Source organism: Triturus cristatus, chromosome 5_2 (genome assembly GCF_964204655.1).
Source record: "Triturus cristatus chromosome 5_2, aTriCri1.1, whole genome shotgun sequence".
NCBI classification, from domain to species: Eukaryota; Metazoa; Chordata; class Amphibia; order Caudata; family Salamandridae; genus Triturus; species Triturus cristatus.
The window spans coordinates 34,446,504-34,469,615 of NC_140588.1; the positions used below are offsets into that span (position 1 = coordinate 34,446,504).

The 23,112-nt window shown below is 42.8% G+C and overlaps 1 protein-coding gene across 1 annotated transcript in view; it reads right to left on the minus strand.

The window, feature by feature from the left end:
- Window positions 1-4,168: 4,168 nt before the first annotated feature.
- The window catches only part of GALNT4 (polypeptide N-acetylgalactosaminyltransferase 4), a 755,766-nt gene continuing 736,822 nt past the window's right edge, over window positions 4,169-23,112 (minus strand). The window contains exon 12 of the mRNA XM_085606793.1: window positions 4,169-5,583. Within this exon, the coding sequence (XP_085462919.1) occupies window positions 5,452-5,583 (132 nt within the window). The 3' untranslated portion in view covers window positions 4,169-5,451. The remainder of the gene's footprint in view (window positions 5,584-23,112) is intronic.

Sequence of the window (23,112 nt, forward strand, 5' to 3'; positions counted from 1 at the left end):
ACTAAGATTGATTTGGGCGGGTAAACACGCTAGGATTGAACTGAGGGCACTGACGCTACCGTATGCGAAAGGTGGGTTTAAAGTGCCGGATTTTCTGTTATATTATTTATGCGCACAGGCGCAGTTTGCACACTACTGGTACCATCCTGTACCGTTCCTAACACACACAGCGGTGGAGGAGGGTGATGCGGCTCCCATTCCGCTAAAGGCAATACTTCCACATAAGCGCGCTCCACTGCATAAGCGTGACATCAATACAATTGATACGACGAATAGGGCGTGGCGGGTAATGGGGAGGAAAGCGGATAAACTGCCGTTGTACGCGCCGGGTTTGCCCCTTTTACAACATCCAGCATTGTCGGTGACGCAGGAGGAGGTAGGGATGGGGCTGCTGAGACAGGTAGGCATGGCCACAATGGGGGATTTGTTTCCTAATGGGACATTTCAGGAACTAAACGATCTTACCTATATTAGTAATCAAACATTGCTGTTTAGGTTCACATATTACAGATTGCAAAATGCCATGAGGGTGCTCTATCCTTCGTTCCCTGAGGAGCCACCACAAATGCTGGCGTTGCAGTTTGTGCTAACCACACCCACTGCCACTAAACTGGTGTCAAGACTTTATAGTAAATTGCAAGAAGATATTGCGGGAAATACGCAGAAGTCATTGGACAAATGGAATAGCGTACTAGAGGACCAACTGACACTGGAAGAATGGGAGGTAGCCTGTTCACTGACCGAAATGCTGACGCCTAATGGTAATCTAAGAATGCTACATTACAAATATCTGCACCAGACCTATTATACGCCGGCTAGACTTTGCAAGTATGGATTAAGGGAGGACTCGCGCTGCTGTAGGTGTGGGGAGGAGGAGGCAGACTTCTGCCATCTGGCCTGGCGGTGCACAGAGGTTGCGGCTTATTGGGTAAAAGTGGTGGAAATGATAGGCGAAATGGTGGGAATAGAACTGGTGTGTTCAGAAAAGATGTGTTTGTTGGGGATATTGCCTGACCTGCGATCTCTGAAACGTAAATTTGCTGTGATTGCACTTCTGATGGCCAAACGGCGAGTATCGTTATGCTGGAACAGTAGAATTGCACCCTCTATTAAGCTATGGATCAAAGATCTAACCTTCTGTAAGGACACTCTCAAAACCTATGAGGAAGAGCTTCCGGGAGGGTCGAGACCCCGAGATTACTGGGTGTACTTAATTGACTATTTGCAAATGCATCAGATTGTGTGATAATGCTGGACTACAGAGGGATGGTATGGCTGCTTAATACCATAAAGACACTGCCCGAGGGGAGCTGGGATGGTCCTAGAGGCCGGATGATATTGTACCAAGGCCTATTTGGTTTGGTTTTGTATGTTGAAATGTTGATTGCATTTCCAAAATGTGAATAAAAAAAAAATAAAAAATAATGAATTTGTGGATGTAATGGCTATTCATTATAAAAACTCAGTAAAATGATCTGTGAAAAGATGGTCGGTCCCCTCTATAAACATTTTGCAAGACATTCCTGAAGTGTTTTGTTTTCTGCTGCCCGTTCCTCCTCAAAGTTGACCCTCACTCATTGGACTTAGGCATTATTTTGTTTTGTTCTCCCTCACCATAGATAGTTGACGTCTTCAGACCATCCCTGGAACACAAACCATATTATCTAAAAAAATTCAGATAAGTTGATAAAAAAAATTAAAAACCTTTCAAAAAAAAAAAAAAAAAAAAAAACTTTACACCAGCCACTCCAGAATTCCCCACTGAACCTCCTACATTTCCTACATTACACAACATGCTTCAGGCCACCAGCTCTAAGCACCTAGTCTTTGCACAGGCTGAAACTCAAGCGTCCCAGAGCAAACCTTGCATGTATTTGTAACAGGAGCTACGAGGGGCTTTCTCTGACGAATAATGGCGTTACTGCTGTGTACATACAGGTCAGATATCCTCCAGTAGAATACTTAGAATCATTCTCTACAAGTTCTTCTACAGAGCATAGTATACTCCTGCCAGTGTGAGCAGCTTTGTACTTAAACCTGACAACATCTGTGACCGATGTGGGGTAGATGGCGCAGACGTTTTACACCTGGTATGGTCCTATGGGCCGGTACATTCCTGCTGGCAGGAGGTGCAAGAGGCCCTTTCTCTTATGGCAGAGGAAAACGTATACCCTGGTATGCCTACCATTATGCTCTGTGTGATGTGGGATTAGGGAGGAAACAGGATTGCATCCACCATTTCTATGTACATGGGATCGTAAGACTGCATTTCTCTGCCGACGCTGTAGCTTTATCACCATCATTTTTAAGTCGAGACTGGGCAGCGAATGCGCTGCTCTGCGAGCCATGCTGTGGAGTATGTATTTGAAGCCCCACCCACTCTCCACCCTTATTTGTCATTGGCTTGTGTCATTGTCCTTCGTAAATGCTGGCTTCTGATTTATTATTAGGCTTGTTAGTCCCTCCTTGGTACCACCTTGTTTTCATTTGTATCCTCCCATGAGGACTGGCCTTTTACTTCGGTTGTTACGCAGTAGGTTTTCTTTCGTCTGTAAGCACTATTTTCTTTAAAATAGTTTCTCTTACTGCAAGAGGGGAGGAGAGTCTCTCGTACTCAGTTATGACCACAGGCTTGTTATTTAACACGTAGCAAACTGAGAGCTCTTAAGGGGCCTTGGGAGACAGAAAAGGGTAACTCAGCAATGCCTTCAAGCATTTGGAATGGATTAGGTCTCGCATTTACGAGTTTTTTAGCTATTGGCATTGTAGATGGCAATGCCTTTTATTTATGTTTTAAAAACCAAAACATAAATAAAAGGCATTGTCATTTACAATGCCAATAGCTCAAACGTGCATAAATGCAAGACCTATTGCATTGCAGATTCTTGTTTGTATTGCAATGTTTTGATAAAATTCAATAAATGAATAAACAAAAAAGGTCCTATTTTTATTTTCCTTCTTCTTTTCTTGCCGTCCTTGTTGCTTCTTCCCCTCTCAAGTCTCTGTGTTATTTCTTCCTCCTCCCAACATGCTTGTCCGTGTTCCTCAGTCCCATCCGACCCCTCCGTCCGTGTTACTGTTTCCCCTTCCACCCCTCAGTCCGTGTTGCTTATTCCCCTCCCACCCCTTAGTCTGTGATGCTTTTTCCCCTTCCACCCCTGTCCATATTGTTTCTTCTCCTCCGATTCCCGCTCAGTGCTTCTTATTCTCCTTCCGCTCCTCTTTCTGTTGCTTAATCCCCTCCCACCTCCCTGACCTTGTTACTCATTCCCCTTCCCACCCCTATACATGTTGTTTATTTCCCTTCCGCCCATCCCGACTGTGTTGCATATTGCCCTCCCACTCACTCGTTGTCCCTCTTGCTAATTCCCCCCAACCACCATGAGGCAAAAAAAAGCGATATGACGTGGCCAGCTCCAGAGTTGGCTGCGTCATTGTGGGTTTTTTGTTACCGTCCCCTCCTTTCACCAGCACTCTTGTTGTCCAACCCCAATGATCTGGCAAATCCAATAGCTTGCCTATAAGCAAGACCTATTGGCTTTGCAAATGCTTGTTAATTTGTATGACACAGATTGATACCGGGAAAATCTGTTTTTGGGAGGGCTTAGTCTACCATGATGCCCGGGTCAGCCAAGCATCTGATTAACATTTGGCCATTTACATCTATGAAGAAAATGCAATCTTGTAACATCAAGAACACAGACCTACTTCTTGTCTCATTGCACACAGTGGGTGCTACAGTAGTTTGACCTAATATACAGTAGATCCTAACACTTTCTATACAGTGCTACTCTGGGTGATGTCCCATGGCCTATACTTCACTGTCAATGTCAAAACGTTTGTCTGTAAAATGTTAAGGTCTGGGAGGGGTGTCTGCAATCCAAATTTTAAATATTATATCTGTAGCCATTCCGGTTTGCTCTTAACTGTGCTATGGGTTCATTAAAAAAAAACTGCCTTTTCCTGTTTACACCCACATCCATGCAGACCTTGCTTTGTATGCCAAGAAATATTTTTTCACCCTGTCAAAACTGTACTTGGCCGTACGCCTTTCTTGGATGAAGTAAATTATTTAATATGTGAATATACGATGCTTCACTTTTACTGTATTAATTTCAAACATGAAAAACCAGATAGAAAATAACACAACATACAAACACGTCCTTCCTTTTCTTAAATCAAAAAACAATTTATTATTCTTGACTTGACATTTGTATGTCTTAACACACAGGTAAACGAATTTTGATAGCAATACTTTTACAAAACATGTCTGGTCAACTTATTTAAAAAGCCTCTTTAAATCAGTAGTTTAAATCAACATATTTATTAGATCATTGCTTTCGGATTTTTCCTAAACCCCTCTTTAGATGCTTCTCTAAATAGTTTAAAAATAAATTGTATATTTTATGAATCACTCACCACCAGATTTCCCAGCAATCCGTACACGTTTAAGTAAAAAAAAAAGAGTTATTGTGGGTAAACGAAAATCCTTCAGACACAAACTGAAGGTCTAATTCGTTAACATTTCGATTAGCATTGGGTTGAAAAGACCACACCCACCTGTTCAGTTTGCTTTGGTCATTTGTGTGTGTAGTTGTGATGCAAAGCGGCATGTGAAAGTTGCAAATAGGGAAAAAGTGACTTGTCAATCTGCTTACACACCAGCCCCATCTCGCCTTGGAAAGCGTTCAGGGGGGCCACATTTTCACAACTGTTTCAACAAACATTTCTGTTCCAGGACGACCAGGCTCCCGATTGGTTTTCTTTAAGTTCACATGAAGTCAGTGGTCCGAACTCTGCAGTGCAGCGTACATTGAATCATACTTTAGCCTTTTTACGAGCGTCACGCCACTGACTAGCACGTGAACAGCTCTCTACGAAAATATTGGCAGATGAAAGGAAGTGAATTTGAGACACTCAAAACGGATTTAGGTCCATGTTCTTCTGTTTGAATATTGTATTGGACTCCCCCCTCCCCCCATCGCACAGGTTGAGGCATCATGGTGTTCTTAATTAATTGACAACTGATAACGGAGATAGTGGCTTCCAAACTTTCAGGTTAGAGGGAATAGCATCGCCCATGTGTATTTGTTTAGGCGTTAAAACTGGTCCAGATTAACAAAAGACGCGTCAGTATTCATTTCCACCACAGGCTATGCATCCAGCGAATAAAAGATTGAGAGCCACGAACATAGTTCATGTAAACATAGTGTCATCATATGACGAAAACAACACACAGCCTCCACTGTGCAAAAGGCACTTCAAAACGTAGGCCTGGCTAACACCTGTAGGCGCGGTAGAACCAGCCCATTCGATTCACTCAGTTCATCCTGAAAGCTTCATGGACGACTAACAGAGAAAGAAACCCACAATTCGCACCAGCGCACAGTGTCCATGACAGAACTTCGCCACGGATCCTGCTGTTTTGTGACGAGCTGTGCCCGGTCCGTTCTACCTCTCGAACTTCCACAGCTGGTTTTTGTCGGTTGGATCACAAGCCTTCATCTGCACATCTCCTCGACCTTCGGAAGTGCGGTAGGAACTGAGGCACATGCGGGAATGCGGATGATAAATCGTCCCATCCTGCAGAAACGATAAAGACAAGTTGAGGGGACTTAGAATGAGTCGATGAATTATGGGGTACATATTTTCTCTTCAACGTGGGCCTCGAATATAGGAAAATTGTGCAACCACAAAATCAGTTGAATGGCTTACTGAGGAAGACGCTGTAAACCAGTGTTCAATCACTGAGTCCTCTAAAGGATGCATCATTCATTCAATATATAATTAAAATTGACAAAATCAGTAGTTCGGAGGTTTTTAGAAGGAAATGTGCTTCTACACAGATTAGTTGCATTGTGTGTGACTGTGTGGACTGGTGAGTGAATGTCTGAAAGAACGAGTCAACTGTTGGGTAAATGAGATCATGGGTAAATGAAAGAGGGCATGTATGGGTGAATTGATGAATGAGTTAGTGGGAGAATCGCAGTGCGTGACGCCAAGGGTAAGTAAATGAAAGGGTGAAAGTGCATGGCTGGATGTGTGAGTATGAGGATGATTAACCGGTAAACTGTGGAATGAGTGCGCTGAAGAATTGATTATTAAATGAATGGGCTATTCAATCAATCAATCAATCAATTAAAACTTTATTCGGCCACATGATGGCCATAAAAGTACATGTTACATTTTGTTTAAAAAGACATTGAAGTTGTAAGTTAAAATAGAGAAAGTTATAGAGACACAAAGGGCAGACATTTCCTAATGACCCACATCATGAATGTAAGCCCACCATATTATTTCGGTTACGGATACCCCTTGACAGAAAACATGCAACCCCATAACAAACGAAGGGGGAAGAAAGCATTTGTAGGTAGGTCAGTGCTGGCCTAACTTGTGCAAAATAGCAATCTTTAAAAAGTGGTAGAATATATTTAACTCTCAGTTCAGTATAAAAGCCACAGAAAAACATAGGGCCCGATTCACAGAACTAACTTAAGACAGAATCCTAAACTTACTACCATTTTGGTATTCACAGAAGGCACTTACTCATTTTGGTATTCACAGAAGGCACTTACTCATTTCGGTATTCACAGAACTTAGGAGTCCTAACTTTAGGACTCCTAAATGCCTTCTGTGAATACCGAAAGTCTTAAAATTAGGATTTTTCTCAGTTTAGTAGTAGTATAGTTAGGACTCCTAACTTTAGGACTCCTAAATACCTTCTGTGAATACCGAAAGTCTTAAAAAATTAGGATTTTTCTCAATTTAGTAGTAGTAAAGTTAGGACTTCTAACTTTAGGACCCCTAAATGCCTTCTGTGAATACCGAAAGCCTTAAAATTAGGATTTTTCTCAGTTTAATAGTAGAATAGTTAGGACTCCTAACTTTAGGACTCCTAAATGCCTTCTGTGAATACTGAAAGCCTTAAAATTAGGATTTTTCTCAGTTTAGTAGTAGTAAAGTTAGGAGTCCTAACTTTAGGACTCCTAAACTGAGAAAAATCCTAATTTTAAGACTTTCGGTATTCACAGAAGGCATTTAGGAGTCCTAAAGTTAAGACTCCTAACTTCTGTGAATACCGAAGTAAGTGTCTTCTGTGAATACCAAAATGAGTAAGTGCCTTCTGTGAATACGAAAATGGTAGTAAGTTTAGGATTTTATCTTAAGTTAGTTCTGTGAATCGGGCCCATAAAGTGCAAAGTATCTTGTTCAGAGAAGTTGTCACATGCGCATGGTTGCAGAGAGCCTAACTTTGAGAAGCCTTTAGGTACAGTTAGGAGCCAATGAATACAACTAAATCTAAACCTAGATAAAATAAAGCGGTGGTGCAGGTTATTTACAAAAGACCAAAATGGTTGGCTTAAAATGCCAGGACTTCAAATCATAAAATATCTACACGAAGGTTTCATACGTTCTTTTGTTTCTCTATCTAATTGCCTCCTAGTGAAAAATTGAGTTTTTAAATTTTTCACACTTTCAGGTTGCAGCTTCCTAGGATTCTTAAATAGCTCTGGTTGCCCAAGAGTTGAAAGCTTCTGTGAAATATAGTTTAACCACGGGATTCCCACGGCTCCTTCCAAACTCATACAATCTTCTAAGATGGTCTGGTTTAGATTTGGTTTATCTTTCGACCAAATATTTAGCCACCATATAAGGGGTGCTGCAGCAATTTTGTCTGTCAAGTAGCCCTGAATGGGCTATTCATACCCACATCATGCATGGAGCTCCTATTCTCTCTGCTCACACTCACACATACATAGTCATGTTTCCATCAGCCCGTGGACTCGTCAATTTCTTCTTCCATCCCTGTAAACGCTCGGCAAATTAAGCATACCGATCATCCTCCCAAACATTGTGTGCATTACCCACTGGCTTTCCGGTTTATGTTTTGCCGCAGCTGTGTGGCTAGGCTGACCAACCGTCCGTAAATTTCACGGACAGTCCGTAATTTCGTCTGTCTGTCCGTTGTCCGTGAAGGATTCTTTAACGGACGCCATTTGTCCGTAATCTTAACCAGGCACCGGTCGCACCACCCTAACGCCGGCACAGCTTCCACCCACCTCCCTGCTTGACTCCGATGCTGTTGAGGTCGGGTGTAACAGACTTCGATTCAGTACCAAAGCTCAGATACCCAGCAGCATTGGAGAGGCACAGCGGGATGGTTACCCTCACACCTTCAGCCCTTGATGAGCTGTTAAGAGGTGTTTGAAGGTGACTGAGAGGGAGGGGCTGCAGCTTCAGGAGCAGGGGCATCTATTCAGATGCAAACAGCCCTGAATGAGTCATGTCTCTGCAATTTAGAGGGGCCTCACACATTTCCTTTCTGCCCAGGGCCCCAAAAATCGTAGATTACACCAAGGCAGCACATGGTTCTCTTCACAGAGCTTAATTACTGTTACTAAATTGTAAGCAAACCTCGGTTCTTCAAACATGCAGTCTATAATGTAATAAAATAAAGAAATGGCACAATCGCACTCACACTGATTAACAAAGTATGGAGGACAATCAGTTAAATCAGTTCTCTTGAAGTATCTCCTTGAAGTACTGTACATCACAGTGGGGGATGGCAAAACTAACATTTTAGAAAGAGAGCCTGTCTTCTCGTTGTCTTGTCCAGGAGGGGGTGAGGAGCCCTACCCCACCCTGGAAGAGACCAAGATGATACTAGAATACTGCATGCCCACCCCTGTGCCCACCCTGGTGGATCCTGTTCCCCCTCCTGTGATGGCTCCTGCCCCCCACAGTGATGGCTCCTGTCCCCCCATGTGGTGGCTCGTGCCCCCCCCCGCCTGTGATGGCTACTGTCTCCCCCTGGTGGATCCTGTCTCCGCCCTGGGTGGCTTCTGTCCCAGTCCTGGAATGGCTCCTGCAGCGAGGGTGAAGTACTTGATGGGCCTCTTCTCAAAAAGGCTCAGCACAAAATTAATATGAAAAGGTGAGCGAGTGAGTAAGTGAAGGGATGGGTGGATGGCTGGATGAATTAGTGAAAGGGTGAATGGATGAACGAAAGATTGAATAGATGGATAATGAGAGAGGATGGATGGATTGATGAGTGAGTGGAAGGATGGATGAGAGAAAAGGTAAATAGCTGGATGTGTGGGTGGAAGGGTAGCTGGATGGGTAAAAGGGTGGATGGATGAGTGAAAAGGTGGATGGTGAGTGAGTGGGTGGATGGATGAGTGAAATGATGGATGAATTGATGAATTGTTAAGTGCAAGGGTGAATGGATGGACGGATGAGTGAAAGGGTGGATGTAAGGATGGATGAGTGAGTGAAAGGGAGGGTAGGTGGACAAAAGGATGAATAGATGAGTGAAGGAGTAAAAGGATAAATGGATGAGAGAAAGGATGGATGAGTGATAGGGTCAATGGATGTATTCATGAGTGGATGAGTAGATGGATGGGTGGGTGGATGGATGGAAGGAAGGATGGCTAAGTGAAAGGGTCGATGAAGAGAGAAAGGGAGGATGGATGGATGACTGAAAGGGTGGATGGGTGGAAGGATGAGTGACTGGGTGGATGGATGAGTAAGTGAAAGGATGGCTGGATGGGTGAAAGGGTAAATGGCTGGATGGATGAGTGAATGGATGGATGGGTAGAAGAGTGGATGGATGAGTGTACAGATGGATAGGGTGAAAGGGTGGATGGATGGATAATGGATGGATGAGTGAAAGGATGGATGAAGGGATGGATGAGTGAAATGATAGATGGAAGGATACATGATGGATAGGTTTGCACATGGTTGAATATGTTTGCATATGGCTGGGCTTACTTATATACTATTGCGCGACCTCCTCTGAAGTGTCTGTAAAACGTACCTATTGTCCTGAAGTTTTGTCCTGAATTTTGACCTCCTGTCCTGAATTTGTGTCCTGAATTTTGACCCTTTGTCCTGAATTTTTACACTCACCATCCTGAATTTGCACCAATGCCAGTTGGTCACCCTATGTGTGGCCAGTTTGTATTGGTCCCTGCATGTGTTTTTGTAGTTAGACTTGTTTCTTGTGTACCTTCCTGTGTGTCTTTCGTTAGGTCAGTTTGGATTTGTATATTTATGCACGTTGGTCTATATGTGTATAAATGTCTGTATGCAGGGTTGGAATCGAAGGGGGTCCAGATGGAGTCTAGATTTGCCAGCTATTGTTGATCTGGAATCTGTGTTGATTCCTCTGGGTCTCAAGTCCTGATTTCTAGAGAACAGTTCGTTAATGGGGCTTTCTTTCTTGACATCAGCGGCTATGTCTGCACTGATTTAAACATAACAGACCTGCTAAAACAGCCATTTCATAAATATCCAATAATCTATTTATAACAGGCTTGAGACCTGAAGGTAACATTTGGATATTCAAAACCTACCGCGTTATCTTGCATAAAAAGCAAATCTGTGATGTACATGTTACTAACCATGCTTTTCAGCAGACATGTTAACTCTGCTACTGTGTGATGCTACAAACCTGTGCTCAGAGACGTCATACAATTCTCCAGCAAGTGCCTTCATTTCTACTCCTCCCATTATTGGAACACACAGGCTTCTGTGCCCCAGCATAGGGAGCTGTGGGGATGTTTTTCCTAGCTTAAGGAAAAACATTCAAACAGCATATGAGATGGGACAGCGAGCAAGCCAGAGGCGTATAGCAAATCTAGATGGCTGCAGAAGCTGTTGAATGCGGAGTGTGGTAAATCAGACAATTACCTGTACCGCCAAGGGAAGATGGTGTAAATAGCAAGACGTAAAGAATTGTTTATGTGATTCTCATACATATGAGATCAGAGTATGCAAAGTGGGACTGTTTCTTCTATCATTACATCTGGTTTGCCATCTTCAAAGATAAATGGAGTAAGACATTACTTTGTAAATGGTACGATCAGTATTTAGAAAATCTACACAAGATACTTTCGTACTACTAAATTGCTCTTAAATAATTTTTAATTTTTTATTTGTGTTAAAATATAATTACAAATGATTTGTGAAACTATTCTGCATATGTAAATTAACCATTTAAACCCAAGTTGACTTTATTTGAGATTCCGCGTGAGCTGCTCTGTGCACTCTGTGAATGTCGAGGCTCATAAAATCCTTAATTCCCATAAAATGTGACAGAAGGCTTCAAAATTAAATCTTATGAAAGAACACCAGGCTTAAATTGAACTCAAACATCAGAGAAACCAAATGCAGCAATTTCAAAATAAGGTTTAACTGTGCTACTGAAATCAAACCTATGCCTCAATGAAAAAGGTTCTTTAAGGTATGCACAGCACACACTGGGGGCAGCAATGAGCCATAGCCACAGTCCAATCGGGAAAGGGCAAGCACACAGTAGAGTGAAAATGCCCACACCGGGTTCGATTAATCCCAACACTGACCACTAGCGCTGGGATGTTCGTTCGTTTCTTGCAATGTGGAAATGGAGAATAAAGCGTTTCAGAAGTTTTAACGATCTGGCATATTCTTCCGCCATATGCATCATCCCATTCTGTGCAGGGGTGCTTTCTTCATACGGCTTTAGGGGCATTGACCCCCTGTCTACAGCCATCACATCTCATACATTATCCCACGTCCATTACTGTTCTCATGTATGGGGCGGCGACACCACAGAGCTGTTTCTCCCAGCAGACAGGAGGTGTACTATCCTGCAAAGCGTGGTTTACTGCAACGACCAGCTGGGGCTGTGTAACTGAACTACACATGTCAGGTTGACTGGTATTTTGCCTGTGGTCAGCCCGACACGTGCAGTTCAGGCTTTCTCAGTAATCACTGTAAGGGAGCTGGGGAAACAGACATGGAAAAATTGCCCGAAACAATAAATATGTTAATGTAGCAGCAGCATGAAGCCTCTAATGGCCTTGTGACAGGTTCTCAGTATACATTTTTTACCCTATGATTGCTCCACCATTTTCGAGAGACACCACCCACTGCTAATTCGGTGGCAGAATCAGTTACTGTTGGGCAAGATATTCCCATGCGACTTGGAACTGCTCCTTGTTTTTCCAACAAGCTACCTTCATTTAGGATTGAATTACATACAGATGCAACTCTTCAGTCAATGAATATCCGCCATCACAGGATACTTGTAGATGACACAGGTCATTGGTGTACTGATAAATGGAGAGCCCAAAGATTACCCTGAAATCACCTTGCCCCCCCTCCCCCCACAGTCCTACCATATGCATATTAAAAATTGTGGGCGCCATTATAGGATTCAGAGGCCCACATTGGACACGACACTGGACCGAGGGTGGGGGGAACTACAGAGTTTTGAATGTCTCATAATCAAAGTGCTACAGTTCTAGGAATGCCTCCAAATACTTATGGATGCACTGGTTTAGGTCAGGAAAGAAAGACTGAAAAACACGACAATCAACACCACTCAAGAATGAACAGTAATGCTTTAGGGCCAATTTTAACAGAGAGATCCAGAAACAAAACAAAGATAGGAAACAGAAGCTCCCTGTCCGCCACAACACTGCTGTTTACATATAGCACATCAAAAATGTTGTATTCAGAATATCAACTACCAAAATATAGTAAAGTATTCAAAGGTAATTACTGATTTACCATTCTTAACTTCCTATTCAAGTGCCATGACAACATACATACCTTAGATATTGAGACATACATCACTTCCATATTAAAAATGGGGAACTGCATGTTTAAACTTTGGGGCACCAAGAGTTGCACACCATTCTATCAACAGATAATATACAGATGTGAATCAAAATCTGTACAGACAAGCAGGATTATAGGTCAACTCGCAAGGAATGCAAGGTAATAACCAGTACAAAAAACATTTGACTACAGTATTTCTACTGCACCTGGCTGTGAATAAAGGCCCGACTCATTTTTTATTATCCTTGGAGTGCTGCAAACCTTTTAGTAAATATTTGATTTATGTCACTGCTTATTAGAGGCTAAACCATCGACTCTTATTGAATCCCTTTAAGGACAACCAATGAACTAGAATACTTTCCTTGAATGCTCCTTTTGCCTCAAAATTACAACCTATGCTTGCCTCCTACCATTAGAAATATTTTGATACTAAAGTTTTTATATTCAAATTTTGTCTCACCATAAATTTGAGGTTTTATCATGTATATATATAAGTTACTATCAAATGATTACATCAATTGTTAGGCCGTTAGGGGCGGATTGGTTATCCATTGGCATATATATGAATTGAAATGTTTCTGTGTAACAGCATCTTCAATTTTTTCAATTGAAACTACCAGATTTCCTTTTTTTAATCTGTTATACTTGAAAAACAATAGGAAGATTTTATTAATGATCTTTTAATTCACAATGTAAATATATATCTTGTATATTTATTGCAAGGGTTTTAAGTAACCAAGTAATTGTTTAAATAAAAACTCAACTCAAAACTCAACACTGCCTTTAACAGACATCTGAATTTTGCCATATTCACCTCACCAACTCCTTCCAGGCCACTCCCAAATAACGGTAATTGCCCTGAGATCTCATCGTGATCCATTACTGATCCTATATAAAGGCAAATCTCCCTTCCTGGTGAACCTTCCCGAAATCTCTGCTAAGTGATCTAGATGAGTGACAACCTGAAAATGCAAGGGTGAGCTTGAGGATAGAGATTTATGACAGTCCATTTGCCCTGAGAATATGGTCCCTGTGCATAACCCAGAGCAAACCATGGCTAGTCCCCGTTTCCCACAACATCCTCCAAGTCCAATACCTTGCATCTGTAAGCTCCCTGAAATCCCACCACACAAATTGGCATAGCTCGCGTTTCATTGCTTTCTTCCAGCTTTGAAAGAACAAGACTGCTCTATGGGGAATGACGGGAGATTTACATTTACCCTGTTTCTCTCCTCTATGGACAGATGTGTATATCACAGATGGCAATCATGGTGGAATGTAGACTTTGTTATTTAACTAACCACATCCAATTTGTCTATGTTGGAACAGATTCCTCCATTTTGCAACCCCAGGCCACCTTCGCCACCCACCTGTCTCCTTTATCCAATATAAGTTATCTTGCTTTTCCAGTAGTGACATGCCATTCAATATACACCACAATGCAACCTAGTCTGCACAAGCGAGGTGCAAACCAGAAGCACTGTCATAACTTAGGCACTGGCGTAACGAAAATTGAGGGGGCCTCCCTGCAAGGCACGTGGAGGGGCCCCCTCCAGGCTCAATCAGGAGCTCTCCAGCCCGAGTGCTGTGCTGAGGGGGCCCCCTGGAGCTTGGGGCCCCCGCACTGCGGGGGCTGCAGGGGTGTGTGTTACGCCCCTGAACGTAGGGCCTGATAATGAGTCTGGCAGTCTTGGAGCAGGGCGCATGCCAGCACCCCTGCTACAAGACCACCAAACCCATAGTCTGGCCGCCCGCTGTAGTCCAACTGGAATACAGGTCAGGCGGTCCTGCGGTAGCGGTCCCACAACGCTGCTTTTCAAAGGCATATGAGCCTTAGAAAGCACAGCATTAGGAGTGCCACAGCACGTTCCTCCACTGCATGGACTCTTAATTTCAAGCTGTGCAGGAACTGCGGGTGCATGCATACAGAGGGGGCACAACATGTGCCCCCCTGCATGCATCCCTGGGCCTTGAGGCAACAAGGTGCCCTAGTTTCCACGCAGCCACACTTTTTATGGTGGGCTCACCGCCAATATAAACTGTGGCGGTGAGGAAACTTTTAATATGCTTGGCAGTACTGCAGCGGCACCACCAGCATATTGCGGGTCTCAGACCGCTGCATGAACGCCAAGGATCATTGATCCCTGGCGGTAGCAGCGGTCTGACCGCCAAACTCGTAATACAGTGGTCGGCCCCTTAGTCTTTAGATAATGTTTCACTAATTTCTTCTAGTTTGGCACCTCGCTCATATTCAGTGGTTTATTTAATGCCTTGGAAATGTCACTATATTCTGAATCACGTCTGAACCACATATTAAAAATGTTAAAGGCCTGATCTTAAATGCCATTTATATACTGTTCAACAGAAGGGATGGCCTCGAATACCCAAATCCTGCAACTAGTAAAAGACCGAGGAAGAGCACTGAGGCCTTATTTTGCCATCGATGTACAAGGGCAGAGGCGCAGGGAAGTCCTCATCTGCACTCAAGGGAGCCAGGTTCACAAAGTTATTGGTGGGGCCAAGGTCACATGAACCAATGTTAAATGTTGAGAAAAATTGCAGGGAAAACAAGAGTGTAACGGGTTTATCCACATGTGAAATGTAAACAATGTAAAAATGTAAGTATTGGAAAATGCTGTTAACGTTTTTGCTAAATCTCTGCTCCTTCTGGACTCACACTACCCACTCTGCCCATACACTACCGCCTTTTTTCTGAATGCCACATATGCTAAACATTGGTGGCTGGTAATCTTTGAAATCAGTGGGATGTAATACTTGTCCCTATTTCCAGTTAATGAGTCAGATTTTTTGTAAGAGGTTTCGTGGGGTTCACCCCAAACCAAACAGATTACAGACAATCTGTTAAAAAAAGCCAAAGACTTTGAAAGGGCACTCAAAACATTACAATAATTTCTTGGTGTGCCGCGGAAGCCTGACTCTCCCCATGAGCTAATCACATTTTATTCTAATTTTGCCATGGGTGTGCCCCAAATATCAAGAATTACCTCCAGCACTAGGCACTGAATTTCGTCACAGGCGCCCACACATCTGTCTATGGTGCCACTTTATGCCAGGAATTATGTGCAATACGCCTGTGCCACAAAATACCCATTAATGCCCCCCTAAATACCACGGGTGCCCCATATGCCAAAAATGATCCTCGATTACAAATAGCAGTATTTTGTACATATATACCCAATTGCATGGGAGCCCTGCTTACACCAAGAATTACACACAAGATGCCCAGCAATGTGCCATGGGTGCCCCCATGTAGCAAGAGTTATCTCCAGTATAATAGGGGCTCCATTTTGCCATGGGTATCACTCTCCACTTATCTGCTATGGATGACACAAAACATCACTAAACCAATGGTGATGTGAAGGCATGGCTGGCTTTGGTTCTAACAGCTTAACGTAAGTTTTTAAAAAAAAATCATAAGTTCATCTGAAAACACTTTTAAAGTACAGCAGTGATTCAAACGCCAAATTGAAAAACCACTGGAATAAACAGGTTATGGTTATCCACAACTCACTCAACAGCCAAACAACCATATTTCACATAGCAATTGCAATGCTCTTGATCTCACTCTTGACTCTTGAGTGATGCAATTACAAATCTAGCAATCAATCTTACACATGATATTACGAATCATATTACTCTTGCCACTATGAAGGAGAAGTTGTTGATCCTTAATATTAACTGCAGCATATTGTTGGTACTTAATAGCAATGTCATATCGTGGGTACTGTAATATTGAAGTTTTTAATATCAATAATACATATATTGTTTTCCTTTTTTTAACAACAAAATAGTCATATTAAATATCTATGTTTAATATTGCGGATCTTTAATATTGATTTAAGTTTTTTGTTATTAATGTGTGAATTATTTTATCATTGTTTTATAACTTGTTTTTTTTTTTTAATTTTGCTGTGATAGGGTTTAAAAAAAAAAAATTCTAGCTTATACTTTTTTAATGAAATCACTCATTGTTATGCGTTTTCAGGTTGTTGGGTTTTACAAGGATTCTGGGTGGGTAGTGTTTTAAACTGAAGATTTGATGTATTAAAAATATTTTATTAATACATTTTGAAAAATGTTCAAAGTTTTATGTTTTTAGGGGATGTTGGGTAGGTTTTATAGGCGGTTTGGGTGTGAAGAGCTGTATTCTTTTATTATTTTCACATATACTGTTTTGGTTCATGTTTTATACAGGGTTTGGATGGGCAGTGATTTAAATACTACCTACTTTAAAATTTAAATATTTATTTTCTTTTTTGTTGGTTAAAATTATAAAACCTATTTGACTGATTTCATAAAAAATATTATTTGTTTCAAGAAATATATTTGATTTAAAAAAAAAAAATTATGGAAATTATTTTTCAATTAATTGTTTCACATTAAAATTGAATTCATTGCATTTGTTTTTTTTTTTACAACCAATTTTATTGAGTTTTGGATGTAACAGCAAAGAGCACCATTCAGAGCTACATGTACATTATCAGAATAGGGAGAAAAACACATCGCAGTGACATCAAGGCTACATAAGGAAATCAATAAGAGCATATCCACGTGTACCTGAAGAGCGGACCACTCCATCTCAGTCATGAAGTACCCCGACCCATTTGCCCCACATGCGTCGAAATTTCTCAGGACACCCCCTGGCTACCTACATTTAGAGAGGCCGCTCCTGCGCAGCGCACCAATCTACCCCCCCGGCGCCAGCGCCCTAGAGTGGGAGGAGCTGTGTCCAATCATTGCATTTGTTATATTTATATTACTCTTGGATATGTAAAAAATATAATTTTGTTATATTTTTAAAGTTAAAAGGTAATACATTTCTGAAATTGTTCTAATTTATATTTATTTCTGTAAATGTTTTTCTTTTTTGTTTAATGTTGATTAGTTTGAAGTTGGACTAGTAAATCTGACCTGCCCCCACTTGGGAGTGAGAATAACAAATCTCCCCGCTTTCCCCCTCGCTGAGTCGCAACACTTTCCCTAGTGTTGCTTAGTTTTGAGTGAAGATAGTAAATCTGACCCCCTCAAAGCCCAAATCTTTGCCAATGTTATTTTGTTTGGAGTGGGAATAGTAAATCTGCCCCAGCCCCACACAGCCAACAACGCTTCCCTCAATGTTGCTTTCTCCAATGTTGCTTACTTTGGAATGGTGGGAATAGTAAATCTGACCCCCCAGGCTTAAATTCTTTTCCCAATGTTGTATAATGTAGAGTAGAAGTAAATATTACTCCCCCATAAATATACGTTATTTTCCCATCAGTTAAATATATGAAATAATTTATTTATATATTGGTGGATTTATATGTAATTATTTTACATTTTATAATTTAAATACATTAATGCATGTCAAGCTGTTTAATGTTAACTTTATATTCAGATAGTTTGATGTTTCTAAAAAACATTTTGTTTTTAATTGATTATATTTTGTAAAGCAACTATTTTTGAATCTTGAAGTTATATTATTTTTTCATTAGTTGTAAATTAAAGCATATTTTTTTAAATATCAAGTACAAGATACATTTTTTTTAATTATATAAAATAAATGTTTCAAAAGGCAATTCTTTCTAAAGCTTACATTTATTTTCAATTAAATATATTTAATATATTTAAAAAACAATATTCTATATTTTGGAGTCAATATTTTCATACTGATGATAAGTATATGGTTGTTGATATTATGGTTTTCTATATTTCGACTTCAATATTGTTTTAGGTTGGGGGAGGAGCCAAGATGGCGACCGGGGCGGCAGCGTAGGCTCCCGGCTCCGTGAACCTCCACATCCCGCACAGATATCCTGCATGAGATCCTTCGCCTGCGCTACATGCCCGTGTTGGTGGTTGAGAGCGGCAACCGATCGTGTGATTCTGAAGTTTCTGGCGGCGGTACCGCCGGAGAAATGTTCATTTGAAGTTTGCGGCCTGTGCAACCCTGGAACCGGGACCTCGGGTGGACAACATGGCCGGGCGACAGTTCAACAACAACGGCCATTGGTGACTGGGTGGAGTCGGAATACCGGAGCGGCGCGAATATTGGCCTGAATTTCGCTGTGGTCGCTCCTACCACTGAGCGTAGCGGAACGAGTGCATGCCCGAGGTGGCAATTCCAGGATTCTTCGGTGATTGCCTGAGCCCTCGCCAGTGAACTGCTCGGACGCGGCCTGTAACTCGTCCCGATTTACACGGGTTGCTCCCGGGTTATCGCGGGCACTGGTCCAGGGGGAGGACGACTGTTACCTGTGACCACACACTGGATACATATTTTGCCTGCCCCCGGAACCCTGTTTGCAGTGACATGGAACTTGATGCGCTTGTGCCTGAGTCCCGGTCCCAATCTGGGGTGGAACTACCCTGCGGCCATCTTGATAGGATGGAGTCTATCATCCTGTACACTGGGTCTCAGCAAGATTGGGAGTGTGTGGCTAAGAGGAGCGTAGCGGAGCGGGCGCAGGGGGCTGTGCTGGGGTACGGTGACCTTCTCGAAGCTCTCGGTGCCCTTCATTCCACCCTGGTTCACGGCGCCCGGGTATTGGGGAGAAAGCTTGATGGTATTGCGTCAGCGTCGGAACAGTTGCGATCTGCCTGTCCCCAGGTACACAAGGATTTGTTTCACTTCACACAGGAGGAAAGTGTCGTGGCCGCCTCTGTGAATAAGGGAAAGCTGGAAACTTCGGAAAATGTGGCAGCGTGTGGTCGGCTGGCTGTGGGTTTGGTCTGTTCCGGAGGTTTTCGATTTGAGCAGAAGGTGGTGACTTTGTCCCACGCGCGGCCTCCGGCGACCCAGGCAATATTCACGCAACGGTCGCCTGCTCTGGCTGATTCCTCCTTCCTGGACCTTGTGTGCGGCGCATGTCCTGGGGCAGTACTGGGAAAGGTGATCCTCCATGATGATGACTGTGTTGGTATTCAGAGACGTCCACCCTACATGTGTGTGTCGCTTCCTGGTCTTTTTTGGACGCTCCTCTTCCTCGTAACATTGGACATGACAATGGGTCGATGGGTATGCATTGGTGGATTCGCAAAGAGTGGCCAAGGATAAGGCTGATCCTTCAGAGGTTGTCATTTAATAAGCGGGCGGGCTCGGGGGTTGCGTGCTCTCACGGCATAACTAATAGTGTAGTAGGTGAATAATGCTCCCCATTTCTCTTTGACATGGTCGATTTTTTGTTGTTTACTGTTTGCTTTGGGGAGGAATATATTGTGCGGGAGGGAGAAGCCGGGGGGCATGTTTGAAGGCCCTCCTCCAGTTTATTAATACTCTCTCCCTTTCCCCGGCAGGTGGGGTTTCCTTTCTTTCTCCTTTTTCTCTGTTTCTTCTATATTTCGGGTCTGGTTCTGGGGCGACAGGCACACTGCTGGGGGGGGGGGCCGTAGTCATCTGCAGAGGTGCAGGGTGGGGGGCTGGGGGAGGGGATTTTTTAGTTTTTTACTTTGTTTCTATGGCCTCCTTTTTCTTCTCTTATCCTTCTTTGTCCTTTTTTTTTTTTTTCTGGGGTCAGTACGGTAGGTTTCCTTCGTTGTCAATCACTGCTTTTTCATCTGTGCCTCAATTTCCGTGGTGTTTTCTGGGTCTTAGGGCAGGGGACTGCAGGCGCGAACGGCTCGTGATATTCCTCCACACCCTGAACCTCCTGTTTCAGCGCCATTGATATGATAGACTGCTGTTTATTGTTGACGTTCACTATTCTGCCTGCCATTTTTCGCTGCTGGGAACTTGTTTGGCACCTGATCCTTCTATCCTTTATTATAAAATGAAAACCTTTTATATCCTGGTTTCCCATTTGGGCTGTTCAGTGGACAAGAGTATACTAGCATGGAGAATCTGCTCCCCGAGGTGCTGCATGTGCTTAAAATTTGCTTGCTGTTACTCTAACTGCTTAGCGGCCGGCCCCGGGGGTTGTAGGCCCATACTTGTCTTTGGTTGAACTGTCAATAAAGGTTTTAAAAAAAAAAAAAAAATTAAAAAAAAAATATATTGTTTTAGGTTGATATTTCTTTAGTTGATACAGTAGTACAATCAAAATATACTACTATGGATGCAGTATTATTTTTTGGTTTGAGTTTGTGTTAAGGTATCCAGGCCAAATTTGTGCCTTTTTCTCTAATATCCTGGTTATTCTAATGGTACCCAAAATTTGTGAATTACCCTGGAGGAGACCTAGAAACTAGGCAAAATATAGCAACATTTTGAGTTTTTGGGTAAAAATAGGAAAAAAAAGTGCTCTGGATAATAGTGTCTTTTTTCCCTAAAAATGGCATCAACAAACGGTTTGCTGTGCTACAGTCACTATCTTCCTAGCTTTCAGGAACATGCACAGCTGAATCCCCAAAAACAATTTTTACCACAGTTTTGCCATTTTTCAAAGAGGTAGCAATTCCCCCGCACTCCCTCCCACCTCGCTTTAGACCCAGGGGTGCATCATTGCATTGTTATAAATTTTGGTAAGAAGCACACATTTTCCTCACATTTCTGTGACGGAAAGTTCATGAATCTGCAGAGATCCACAAATTTCCAACCACCCTGAGTTCCCACATGCCTCCTGATAAGAATGGTTTCCCACTTGTGTGGGTGGATCTAAAAGACCACAACACAAAAGGCCCGAAAGCGATACGCTGAAGATAAGCAAAAGGTGTAGCTGCAATATTTGGGACCCTGCTGTGGTGCAACCTAGGCAAACCTACAAACCACAGACATTTGTGAATACTAGACAACCACAGGATTCAAGGGTGCTGTGCCATGCGTGGATACCTCAAGCTTTCTTAACCACAATGACCTGAAAACCTCAAACTTTGCCTGAAATCACGCATTTCCATACATTTCTGTGATGGAAACTTCTGGAACCCATAGAAATTCACAAAATTCCTACCACCCAGCATTGCCCAACTTGTGCCAATAAAAAAATGCCCCACTTGTGTGGCTGCACGCATTGGCTCCTTCAGGGGAAACACACACTATAAACATCTGCCACATAATCTATAATTTCTGAATAAGCTACAGAATTATACATAAAACCAATTTGTAGCTCTAACGGGTCAAAATTAATCAAAAACTTGGCTCAAGGTGTCCAACGCTACCCGAATATCACTTTTTTGCTCCCCTGCTCCTTAGGGGCCAAGTGGTTTTCCTGGCCGTGGATCACGACGTGATCGCGGCCCACAACGAGGAAAATATTTGAGTATGGCATCATTGCAAAGGGGAGACTCTCCCCTTTCTAACGATGTCTTCCAGAAACGTGGGGAGGGATCACAGCCGCCAAAAACCCCAGTGGACGGTGTAACAAGAACTCACCTCCTGTCTTCAACACCACTGGTGGAAATCTGTCATCACAGATGGGCGGGGAGGCATTGGCTGACGCAGAAGCAATTCTGAATTCCTCCTGACTTTTGCCAAGCAACAGAGGATCCTTTCAAACCCTCCCCAGTGTTCGCTAATGACAGACAGATGCACATGCAGAAGGGGTGCAGGTGTGGGCCGTTGGCCGACACCTGCACCAAAAGGGGTTAATACCATTTTGTCTTTAAGAAATGTTTACTTATTATTATAAATACTGTGATATCATAAGCATTGGATTTGGAGTGCAAGTTATGGTTTGCTTGGCTGCCCAGTGAGTCCGTAGATGGCTAATCAAGCAAGTGGCCTTTGGCCAATGTACAGCAGGGGTTGGCTGCAGGGCCTTCAGCCAGACTCTGTACCTAACCTACCATGGCCAGGGGTCAGGGATTGTTCCCCTGCCCTTTTGTGGCTCCTGCTCCTTCATTTTTATATTTCAGGACTCAGTGAGTGAGTCCACGAGGCTTGTAATAACAGCCACAACCGTTTTCTCCAAGTTACAGCCAGCTAATCAGAGGTCGTTGAGTCCACTGACCTGGCTCTCGGGACATGAAACCAAAATGGATGACAGGAGAGAAAGCTTCCGCGTCTAATCAGATTTGCTTACATTTTTTTTTACATTTTGGTCTGCAAAATTCGATCCCCGCAGACTAACTATCCAAATATGTCTTCAATTCTGGAATAAAAGATATTCACACCTGGTCTCAAGACGATGCAGTCACTTTTTCCACACTCCGAGTTATAAGCTTGCTAAGTGCTGACCTTGTAAAGTATGTCAGACAAGTTCCTGGCAACTGTGGAGGCAAAGAAAAGTGTACTCATAGGAAGGTTCAGAACGTCGAATTGGGGTCAAGGTGGGGAGGGTTAAAATACACTGCAATTCTTGGCCGCATAATTTGATAGAAAGGACAATCCAAACCGATAAGGTCCTTTTTTTGACGCCTTCCCTTTCGACACGCTAGCAAATCCAAAAGAATTGGCCATGTGCTCCTTAGTCCTATCATTGAAGAAACTACGGGCCCACTTAGAGATCGAATCAGCGTAGTCTCTTCTCCTCCCTAGAAGGATTTGGTGTGGTGAAAGATGAGGGGACTGCTCCACACGAAAAGGCGAGATCACTTTTGGAAGGATGCCCTAGTCCTAAGCACCAATTTAGC